The sequence below is a fragment of the Cucurbita pepo genome, chromosome LG09 (genome assembly GCF_002806865.2).
Source record: "Cucurbita pepo subsp. pepo cultivar mu-cu-16 chromosome LG09, ASM280686v2, whole genome shotgun sequence".
NCBI lineage: Eukaryota > Viridiplantae > Streptophyta > Magnoliopsida > Cucurbitales > Cucurbitaceae > Cucurbita > Cucurbita pepo.
In genome coordinates this window covers 2,257,413-2,268,879 of record NC_036646.1, presented here as the reverse complement: position 1 = coordinate 2,268,879, position 11,467 = coordinate 2,257,413, and the positions used below count along the sequence as shown (strand labels likewise).

Sequence of the window (11,467 nt, the reverse complement as noted above, 5' to 3'; positions counted from 1 at the left end):
CCCCCCCCCCTTTAATAAATGGAGTGCAAAAGCATACACTGAAGAGGAGGAATCAGCTATGTATGTACCTGCGCATAGAAAGTTGAGGGATACCACAATCCACTGTACGGATGGCAGCTCCAGAAGAGCAAGTATTGGATCAATGGTAGATCCACAACCCCTAGCATTTCTCACTACAAAATCCTACCATCATCACACGCAGCATTTGTGAATATTAATAATTAAATAAAAAAACTAAAACAAAAAATCTACCAAAATATGCCAAATTTAGATGGAATCAATCAAAGTTATAATTTAGGTACTCAGAAAGGAACCATATCTAATTTCAATATTAATAACAGTTCACAACAGTAGAATGAAAATTAGCCTATGGTTAAGGGAATGTTCATAACTGGACTCGGTCAGCGGAAGAACAAAAATAATAGATAGTACTGGGAAACAGTAGAAGCCCGTGACATACCTGGCGTTGGTAAGTTATGAATTCTGCCTATTTCTCTGAAAAGAAAAGATGTGACTCCGCTTGTAGCATAGCGCTGGTTCGCCTTGTGCTTTATGACAACTCCTACTTGCATTTCGGGCCTGTGGTGTTCTTCTTCATGCTTATCCAATTTTATGGATGAACTATTTAGAATACAATTATAGAGGGAAGAAATTAGAAGTTGAGATTTGTAACAGAAGCATACTACATTTTCCTATGCTGTGTTCAAATTAATCTTTATTGTAAACTAATCAAGTATCTTCGAGTATTATTAAGAGTAGTCCCACCTTGGCTAAGAGGATGATCATGGATTTATAAGTAAAAAATATTATCACCATTTGGAATGAGAATTTTTAAGGGGAAAAAAAAGAAAAAAAAAAAAAAGAAAAGAAGTCATGAGAGCTTATGCTCAAGGTGGACAATATCATATCATTGTGGAGGTTCGTGATTTCTAATAAAGTACACAAGTGTTTTGTTGAAAATGTAATTTTTCCGACTAATTTACATCTACCTAGTGTTTATGTGGATGCACCAACAATAATATCGACGCTCTGACTCGAGGACAACTGTGTAAGAAAGTATTTTTTTATTCATAGGAAACAGATAAAAGGTGATTCAAATTAAACCATGAAAAATTTCGATGAGACGCAAAGCATTTGAAATTAAATCAGACCTCCTCCAACTTTTTCAAATTCACATACTGGCAATTAGTTTAAGATTGCTACTCGACTATTTCAGTTACTTTTCCTACCATGAGTTAGTTCGCACGTTAAATATATAGAACTTGATCTTTCAAGGGAAAGAAAATTCTTTTCTACTTTGAATTGAACGTACCGAGAAATGATTTCCTAAAAGCGCGCTCAAAAGCACCTTCACCAACGTATCCTTGGCCTAAGCAGCTGGCTATGCGCCTCATGGCCTAAAACATGGGTGGGTGCACCAGCTCCCTGAATTGAACCTGAGCCCACCTAAATAGGAGAAGTTAACGACCATATATATGTATGTGTTTGAAACAGCTGTCAAGTAATGATCATACTAGGCTAGTTAAAGACAAGCAAGAGATAATTCATATGAACAATAGAGAAATGATAATTATTTATTTGCAGAAAGAACCTTCACTCATCAACGACCTTCCGAAGATCATTTGAATAACTGAAGGATCTTGATGCAGCAGACATCTTGCTAAGGATGCTTGGGATTGAATATAGAATTTGAGCTAGATGAGTTGGAAGCTTAGAATAAGATAATATGTAAAAAGTGAACATAGCTTTGGAGGTATCAAACAAGAAATAACTCTTTTGGGATGCACTCTTTTACTAAGATTATGGTGCGGTGTAGTAAGACATAGACATCAGTTGGAAGATTGATTCTAGAACCTCATAGCTTTCCCTCATTTTCTCATAAGAGTGAAAACTAGAAGATATTGAGAGGATACTTCCATATTGAAGGCGAGTCTCTATATTTTATATTACGGCTAGATGGTTCGACAAATCAGGTGAGATCCCACATCAGTTGGAAAGAAGAAAAAAACATTCTTTATAAGGGTGTGAAAACCTCTCCCTAGTAGACACGTTTTAAAACTGTGAAGCTAACAGCGATACGTAACTGACCAAAACGAACAATATCTGCTAGCGATGGGCTTGAGCTGTTACAAATTATCATCATTGTCTGTCACCTACACAATTCTTCACAAAACATAGAGAACTTGGAATAAAAATGATTGGGAAACTTCTGATCTCTTTTGGTTTTCATGCGCTAGGAAGGTATTGCTTTACCTCTAGCAGAAAGTGTACCACCAGAGTATGGACCGATGATCATTCATCCCCTTATCTAGAAAATTCACTTCTACTCATCTTTCTAATGGCTGAAGGAAACAGAAATAGATTGCATTTCTGGTGATCAAAGGTGCCTAATCTTCAGTTTTATACTTAATAGGCAGTACTATCTTATCATAGCAATAGACATGATCAAACTATAAAGAATTTATATGTGGCAGAGAGTGAATATGCAAATATCTTTGACCGATCCAAGAGATGCAAGACTTCCGGTCTGCATATCATTCATATAGTACACAGTAAAACTATTACCTCTTCATTATCAAATAAAGCAACCATTCGAACTGCCTGTTCACTCTTTAAGTCACTAGGCGATTCACAAGAATCAATAAGAGCTCTCAAAGCACAATAGCTTGACGCAAGGAAAGCTACAAACTGATGAGTAGACCAAGAGCAAAATCTTGCAAAACAAGTCAAGTGGCTGACTAGCCAGATTTATTCTGTAGTTTCATAAGCCACATAAATTGAATGACAAATAAGCGGAATGATTTGCAGATCTGAAAATTAGAAGAAAAATTCTAGAACTCACTTTTCTCCTATGGAAAAGGCAACCAAACAAGACATATTTCGTGTAAAAAAGTAGCATCCACCAGGTTTTTAAGTCCCACTCTTCATCCTCGTTTAGCAAATGAAAACCAGCAGCAACAAAATGCCGTTTCGATTCGGCTGCGAGAAAAAAAAATAAAAATAAAAAAAGATATAAAACACTGACCGAGGTATCCGCATCATAAATTCTATCACCAGAATGTTGAATCGAAGGTATCTAAGATTCCGCCATAAAAATTCCAAACCTCGGCCTCCAAGGTGAGAAGTGAACGACGAATCATTAATGCACAACAATAATAAGAGTAAACGAACACGTCGACTCGAAACAATTCAACAATAACAATTCAAATCACTCTACGGAATCAAAAAACTAGCAGCCGCAGCGCTAATTAGGATTTATTATCCAGTCAATACGCAAGGACTCCTCTTCGAATCGAAACACCAAATAAAAACATAGCGATAAAAGATGATACAAAAACAATCAATACCTGTAGCATAAAACTGAGTCCAGGACTCATTGAGATAGTCGAGAAGATCACCAACACTGCTCGAACTAGAACCAGCCTCCGAAGAAGAACTCTATATCACAACAAATATACGAACACATTACACAACTTTTCATGCAAAATGAGATAGAAAAACGGAGATGAACCTGAGGAGTCGAACAGAGAAGACGAGGAGTGAAAATTTTACGCGGAGTAGAGCAAGAGAAGCGAGAACACCTCGAGAGGAGCGTAGTCGACTTGAGAGCGGGAGGAGTAGAGTGAAGGAGATGCACTTGCAAGCGAGATATTCCCGCCATTTCTTCGTCCGGTTCTTCACAGACATCCGATCGATTGTTTATATACATAGATTTTTAAATTTGGTAAATTGCTATTCGGCCCCTCTACTTTGGGTATTTCGGAATTCCCCTTTTAATAGTCGGGCAATAAATATCCAGCCAAAATAAGGTTTGTCCGAAAGTAAGTTGATAATTAAACAATTTTATAGCTCTAAATTTTACAAAATTATAGAATAAGTCACTTAATTTTCTAACTCAACAATTTAACCCTTCAATTTTTATTTATTTGCATTTTGATCTCTTCTCCTTCATTTCCTTTTTGTCGCCCGTGCTCACGAATGTGATCTATGTGTTGGATGATGAAAGTCCCACATCGGCTAATTTAGTAAATGATTATAAATTTATAAATGAGGAATACTATCTCTATTGGCTTGAGGCCTTTTGGGGAAGCTCAAAGTAAAGACATGAGAACTTCCACTCAAAGTGGGTGGAGAGCCGTGTTCCTCTAACACTATGCACATCGTGTCCTATGTGTAACGGTCATGCTCGTCCAAGGCGTGTTGCCCATGGCCGCATGCCCATGACAAGCTAACGGTCATGCTCGTCCAAGGCGTGTTGCCCATGGCCGCATGCCCATGACAAGCTAACGGTCATGCTCGTCCAAGACGTGTTGCCCATGGCCGCATGCCCATGACAAGCTCAACTCTTTATGTCTTTTCATATTCTAGTGTTTTACTTTTATATTTTTAGGGAGTATGACGGTATGACGTTTCAGAAATATCATGTCTAGGCCTGTCAGACATAAAATGACTCAGAATGTACTATAGGGGGGATATTGTCAACTTCTCCCTAGACATGAAATGCCTCATAATGTAATAAAATGACTCAGAATGTACTATAGGGGGGATATTGTCAACTTCTCCCTAGACATGAAATGCCTCAGAATGTACTATAGGTGGATGCGACTAGTTGTCAACTTCTCCCTACCCAAGGTTATATACTGTAAGCCATTGTTATTTCTCTCTTGCTTGCTTATATAACGTCTCTTTCAAAAGTTTCTCTTTCGAAAATCTCTCTACCCTCGTTTTTTAAAACCTTCTCTGAAAACCGAGGTCAGATGCTCGAGCATACGTCGCTTGGCCGTAGGCGACGCAATAACAAATTGGCTTAACTCACTTGTCGTTAGAAAGTGAGTGCAGCACAATCGCAAGTCCGCTGCCATTAAAAGTGCGATTGTGACACTATGGAAGTAAGGTGGTAATTTCACCCGAGTTTGTCCACCATCGTTCATTTGTGTTAATCGTAGGTCATTGAATTTGTCTCCTCGTGCGTTTCGAACATGGGTCGCCATTCTAAGACGAAGAGGAACAGTTCAAATGGGAGGCGAAAGAAGAAAAAACTAAAATATTGTCGACAGCAAGTGGCAATGATGGGATTGAATGAAAAGAAGATGAAACTACTCAAGCTCACCGTTAACAGATATTATCCACTTTGACTCGGTTACGTATCGTTGCTAGCCTCACCGTTTTAAAACGTGTCTTATAGAGAGAAGTTTCCACACCCTTCTAAGAAATATTTTGTTCCCCTCTCCAACCGAGACTAAACCTACATGCAAATTTTTCCGAATTTCATAAATTTAGCATCGGCCTTAGCTCCTCTAATGATATCAACATATATGATGATGCAAACAATGAATATATGATGATGCAAACAATGAAAGAAAGGAAGATTCATTCTCAATTCATTTATTTTGTCATGATTTTACTCTCTTTCACAATGGAAGCTCACCCCTAAACAAAACAACCAAACAATACTAAGACACTGAAATTATTCTCAACATTAACTGGATTAAAGTGAGCAAACACAAGTTTACCTTAGAATACTCGGTTGGCCGATCATCTAACCTGAACTCTCCGAGTCTCGCCTTCAGTAAAAACATTGCATAAGACTAATACAATCCCTAGAGATTCTTTGGCAGCCCGGTTTTCGGGTCGAGTAGCGATTCACTCTCGGGGAGCACGACCGGCCCTTTCCCGGGCTTGGTACAGATGAAATAACTGACATCTCCCTGGTATTTCTGGGATGAACTGTTGATTTCTGGAGGTTGTGGGAGGGATTCAATATCCTCAACACTATTAATCCCAGCATCTTGAAGAATTGACTTGTCACCAAGAACATAACTGATGGAAGAAAGAATATTTATCATGCACAAGATTGAAATTAATACAGTTATAGATTGATTGATTCTCAAAATCCAGTTATTACCTGTCTAATACCGTTTCGGCATTGGGAGGGAAGTAGAATAGCAACCTTTGAAGCAAAGATACAGCGGTTTTTCGATTACGTGCAATCAGAACCGAATTCGGCCCCGCATCGAAAGTATATGCCACCTAAAAGTTTGGTTGAAATAAGGAAAAATCTTCAGCACTTCCATTGAGCTCTATAGAATCATTCTTTTATTCATCCTATTGGAAGTTTGATTCATTTTAATCATCGAGAAGAGTAGGAATCACGAATCTCCACAATAGAATGATATTGTCCACTTTGAGCATAAGCTCTCGTGGCTTTACTTTGGGCTTCCCCAAAAGGCCTCATGCCAATGAAGATAATATTCTTCACTTATAAACCCATGATCATTCCCTAAATTAGTCAACGTGGGGACTCCCTCCCAACAATCCTCCCCTCGAACAAAGTACACTATAGAGTCTCCTTTGAGGCCTATGGAGCTCTCGAACAGCCTCCACTTAATCGGGGCTCGACTCCAGTCTTCGAACAAAGTACACCCTTTGTTCGACACTTGAGTCACTTTTGACTACACCTTCGAGGCTCACAACTTCTTTGTTCGACATTTGAGGATTCTATTGATATTGATATGGCTAAGTTAAGGGCATGACTCTAATACCATATTAAGAATCACATATCTCCATAATGGTATGCTTTGAGCTTTCCCAAAAGGCCTCATGTCAATAGAGATAATATTCATCACTTATAAACTCACGATCATTCTCTAAATTAGCGATCTTTAACACTATCTCAAATCAGTATTTAAAATCCCTGCCAACATAAATCAAGAAAGGGGAGAAATCAGACCTGTGGTTCTCCTTCAGAACGGTTCCATTTCTCAACAAGGCTGATTATCCTGAAACATTGTTTCTTTGTCAGAATGAAACAAAGATTTTTAATCAAAATGGCAGGAGAAAGTCATGTGAATCTTATAGGTCGATTCGGTAATTAAGCTTGCCTGTGGGATGTATCATTCATATAAAATATCGGGGGAGAAGTGTCGAGACAGACTGCATGAAATTGGTTGCTGTCGTTGCATGTAAGTTGTGCGAACGACCGAAAATCGCGATTTTTAATAGCTTCTTCCATAGCTAATACACGCTTTGGTACAATTTCCTGTTAAAGAAAAGAGAGATGAATAGAAATGTATATGGAGTATGGAGAACAGTAATTTTTTTAAATTCGAATACCTTTGCTCTATGTTGTAAAAGCAAACTTGTTTCTACGGTTTCCCGCATTCCTGATGTACTGCTTGTTTCCTTTTGTCGCGAACTTACCTTGAAAGTAAGATAGAAAATTACATTGCAGATTACTGGAGAGTGAAGTCAGCTATGCTAACTATTGGATATTATTTATCATAATTCATTTCACATTGTTCTTTGGATTTGAGGTCGGCTTTTACAGCCGAGCCTTAACAGCCCAAGTCCAAGCCCAGACCTACTGCAAGCAAATATTGTCTTCTTTGAACTTTCTCTTTCGGACTTCCCCTCAAGGTTTTACTAGGGAGAGGTTTCCACACCCTTAAAAAGAATGTTTCGTTCCCCTCTCCAATTGATGTGGGATCTCACAATTCACCCCCTTCTCGTTGTCACACTGTCCAGTGTCTACCCCCTTTGGGACTCAACGTCCTCGCTAGCACACCGCCCGATGTCTGGCTTTGATATCATTTGTAACAGTCCAAGTCCACCGCTCTCCAATCGATGTGGGATCTCACAATTCACCCCCTTCTCGTTGTCACACCGTCCAGTGTCTACCCCCTTTGGGACTCAACGTTCTCGCTGGCACACCGCCCGATGTCTGGCTTTGATACCATTTGTAACAGCCCAAGTCCACCGCTCTCTAATCGATGTGGGATCTCACAATTCATCCCCTTCTCGTTGTCACACCGTCCAGTGTCTACCCCATTTGGGGCTCAGCATCCTCGCTGGCACACCACCTGATGTCTGGCTCTGATATCATTTGTAAGCCCAAGTCCACCACTAGCAGATATTGTCCTCTTTGAGCTTTCCCTTTCGGGCTTCCTCTCAAAGTTTTTAAAACGCGACTCCTAGAGAGAGGTTTCCACACCCTTATAAAGATGTTTTGTTCCCTTCTCCCGTCGATGTAAGATCTCACACAAGCTTTCATGAACAATCATGTCATTGTATCATCCAAGCCAATTGGAGAACAGTTTGTCATCCCTTTTCATTTTATTTTTATTTAAAAAACCAAAGCATAGTTATTGCTCATCAGAGAGAGAGGAAAGCTACGCACCACAGCAATGATAATTACAAGATCATCCCAGTGCTTCTCATCAGCAAGTTGAATAGCAAGACTATCACTTCCATCCTTTTCCTTAATGGTGCATCAGAAAACACAAGAACTAATCTCAATAATGTATATCAGAAATCAGGATTATATGCGTAAAAGAACAAGTCACATTCCTGAACTTTGCAAATTTAAACATATGAATGGATAAACTTACTTTTCCCATGTTCCACTTCACAAATCCACCATATAAGCTACGACATGCACTTCCCGAACCTTGCCTGCATGATTCAAATAGTCGTGATTACTTCGTAATATATGAATCGATGTCATTAAACATCAGAAATTCCATTGAAATAACAGATAACAAATCCAAATTAAAAGAACACTACTATATTGGAACTCTATATTATGACTATGCGGTCGACCCGAAAGCGCTCTACCCAAACAAGAAAGGATGGCACAATAAAACCAGCCATAAGATTGTATTTTTAAAAAAGGGACAAAGGACAAGGATACCTTGCTATAGCAGACAACTGGCTATGATCTTCCTTGACGTTCATTAAATTTGCCAGGGCAAAGACTGCAGATACCAGCGTAATATTAGTTATATTTCATAAGATATGTACCATATGGCAAATAAACAACATATCGAGATAAACGATAGGAGCTTGTTTGGAATGACTTTCCAAATGTTTACAAAAAATTTAAGCACTTGAAAGGTCGTTCCAAATAGATCCTCGGTCCTTTTTGCAAACATTTTCAAAATTTTCCCACATATCTAATGGAAACAACATGTTTATATGTTCCTTTAATCTCCCTTACCCCTCTAGTTCGCGAAACCGTAAGCCCCGAAACCAATTGAAAAGAGAATTCCAAAATTAAGAGTGAAGTCAGGTTTTTACCAAGACAAGCAAAACCGGCAGCAGAGGAAGCCAAGCCAGCAGCAGTTGGGAAATTATTGTATGAATCAATATATACATGCAACTTTTCCCAGTCTTTCTTTGCTATCTTAATCTTCTTTTCTTTATCCTCAACGTCGTTAGCTCGACTGCGTATTTCCCTCAAACAATTTTGGTACCTGGCTCCAGAAAGAGATATCTCCTACACTAACCAGAAAAGAAACCCCATCATGAACCAGCAAAAAAACTACAGAAACAAAGTTGTGAAAGTTTATTGCATCACATTTCCTACAATTTGATAGGGAAACGATGGTAATTGTGTCTAGGAATGTATACATGAATGTACGTTCCCACTTTACGAGCAGTATCGATAATATGAGGTAGTTAGTCGGGTTCTGGTTTGGACCCTATCAAGGGGCACTGGTACAGCCAACAACAAGATACCCACGGGAAAACAAACCCTTCAATTAAGTGTCTGGAAAGGAATTCTGATGGGAAGTTACTAGACCTGCCAAAAAGTAATCTCCTAGAATCCATGGTATCTTTGACCTCTAAAGTTCTACTTTCTGCATAAGAAGACACCATTCTAAAGCCTTCTAATCATTGAGCACTTCAGATTCTATAATTTCAAGCACCATTCAGAAACTAAAACGGTAACCGCCCAAGCCCACCGCTAACAGATATTGTCTGCTTTGGGCTTTCTCTTTCAGGCTTTCCCTCGAAGTTTTTAAAACGCGCCTGCTAGGAGGAGGTTTCTTCAACCTTATAAAAAATGTTTTGTTCTCCTCCCCAATCAATGTGGGATCTCAAAATCCACCTCCCTTCGGGACCCAGCATCCTTGTTGGCACACCGCCTTGTGTCCATGACAGCCCCTAGATGGCACATTTCCCGGTGTCTGGCTCTAATACCATTTGTAACAGCTCAAGCTCACCGCTAGCAGATATTGTACGCTTTGGGCTTCCCCTCAAGGTTTTTAAAATGCGTCTACTAGGGAGAGGTTTCCACACCCTTATAAAGAATGTTTTGTTCTCCTCCCAACCAATGTGAGATCTCACAAAAATGTCCACAGCAGTATTATTCACGCTATCAAAGAGGGCAAAAGGGACCAAGAAGAGTAGAGAAATGAGGTCTACATTCATCCAAGCAAGTAGTAAGCTCCATTGCCCAACACAAAATAAGATCTCTCCTCCATAGAAGTTCTCAAGCCAAAAACTAACTTCCAATTGATTTTGTTACTGGAACCACCACATTCAGCCGAGCATCAATCTCATGGACTTAAGCCAACGCTGAATCCTTTTTTCAAGAGTAAACTTACACATCCATTCCTGGATTTAGTGTTATCAAACGCATATCATCAAACAAAAGAGCTACCGTGGATTACGAACCAAAGGAGAACTGAAACTTCCAAAATTTTCATTCCAAAACAGAGAAGATTACGACATCAATTTCATCAAAATCACCGTTGACTACAGTTCACAACAACAAAGAACGCACCAGATTCCACAACAACCACAAATCTCCAAAATCACATGCAATTTCACCAAATGAGCAAAAGATAGAGAAGTTTCAAGAAACCTTACCTTGCGATTGAGCCACATTCGATCCTTCTCGAAGTCAGGACTAACAGCGACGGTGGTGATAGTGCAGAGATGACTCGGATCAAGAGTAACACTGATGCTATCATTGACAGGCAAAACTAAGCCCTCGTCCCTCTTCCCCCAATACTTAATCACCGCAATGTTCGTCGGCGTTTGTGCAGTGGTCATCAACACCCATTTTTCACCCGCCAATTCTCTACAAATCGCCATGGAAAGCGACTTCGCCAATCAGAATTGAAACAAATTTCAGCAAAACAAGAAAAAAAAACAGGGAGGAAGGAAAATGCGGAAAGTGAATCCAGAGAGAGAAAGAGAGAATAGAAGCGAGATCCGTGGGGGATGAAATGGGAGGGAAGTTGAATCTTATAGGTTGGAGGTGGAAAAGGAAGAAGGCGGGTAGGCACTGTGCCCAGAGTTTCTGAAATTGAAAATTTGTACACTGTGGGGCCCACGCCTTCAGTAGGAGCTGCTCGATTTTAGCCCGTTAAGTATTCCCATCCAATCACAATTTAAAAACATGTCTATTAGTGAGAGACTTTCAGGCTCGTAAAAAGTACTTCGTTTCATTCTCTAATAGATATGAGATCTTTCGATACACTCTTTTATAGGCTAATGATGTCTAACTCTGATATCATTTATGATGTTTCATCTTATATTCCTATTAATGTAATTTCCATTACCGATGGACAAATATTTTTATGTGCGGATCTGCTGGAATCAGACCTGCTATTAACGTGGGTATTTCCATCTCCAGAGTAGGATCTGCAGCTCTACCATGAAACAAATAGCCGACAAA

At 39.4% G+C, this 11,467-nt stretch overlaps 1 protein-coding gene and 1 pseudogene across 1 annotated transcript; both read right to left on the bottom strand.

Moving 5' to 3' along the window:
• Nucleotides 1–418: 418 nt before the first annotated feature.
• LOC111801495 lies at nt 419–3,661 on the bottom strand (annotated as a pseudogene).
• Nucleotides 3,662–5,354: 1,693 nt separating this feature from the next.
• LOC111801410 (diphosphomevalonate decarboxylase MVD2, peroxisomal-like) lies at nt 5,355–11,060 on the bottom strand. Its single transcript, XM_023685402.1, has 10 exons — nt 10,654–11,060; nt 9,076–9,274; nt 8,690–8,753; nt 8,388–8,451; nt 8,177–8,257; nt 7,114–7,200; nt 6,882–7,039; nt 6,731–6,779; nt 5,906–6,030; nt 5,355–5,820 (listed from the first exon to the last, which is right to left on the bottom strand). The coding sequence occupies exons 1-10, from the start codon at nt 10,879–10,881 to the stop codon at nt 5,601–5,603; spliced, it is 1,275 nt and encodes a 424-aa protein (XP_023541170.1). The 5' UTR covers nt 10,882–11,060; the 3' UTR covers nt 5,355–5,600.
• Between the last annotated feature and the right edge of the window lie 407 nt (nt 11,061–11,467).

Excerpts from the sequence above, each read along its gene's own strand:
- LOC111801410 (XM_023685402.1), bottom strand. The coding sequence starts at position 10,881 with ATGGCGATTTGTAGAGAATTGGCGGGTGAAAAATGGGTGTTGATGACC. Across the intron at positions 8,754-9,075 it reads TGCCGGTTTTGCTTGTCTTG|TCTTTGCCCTGGCAAATTTA; the intron begins GTAAAAACCTGA and ends TGGTATCTGCAG. Across the intron at positions 7,040-7,113 it reads TTTTACAACATAGAGCAAAG|GAAATTGTACCAAAGCGTGT; the intron begins GTATTCGAATTT and ends TTTCTTTAACAG.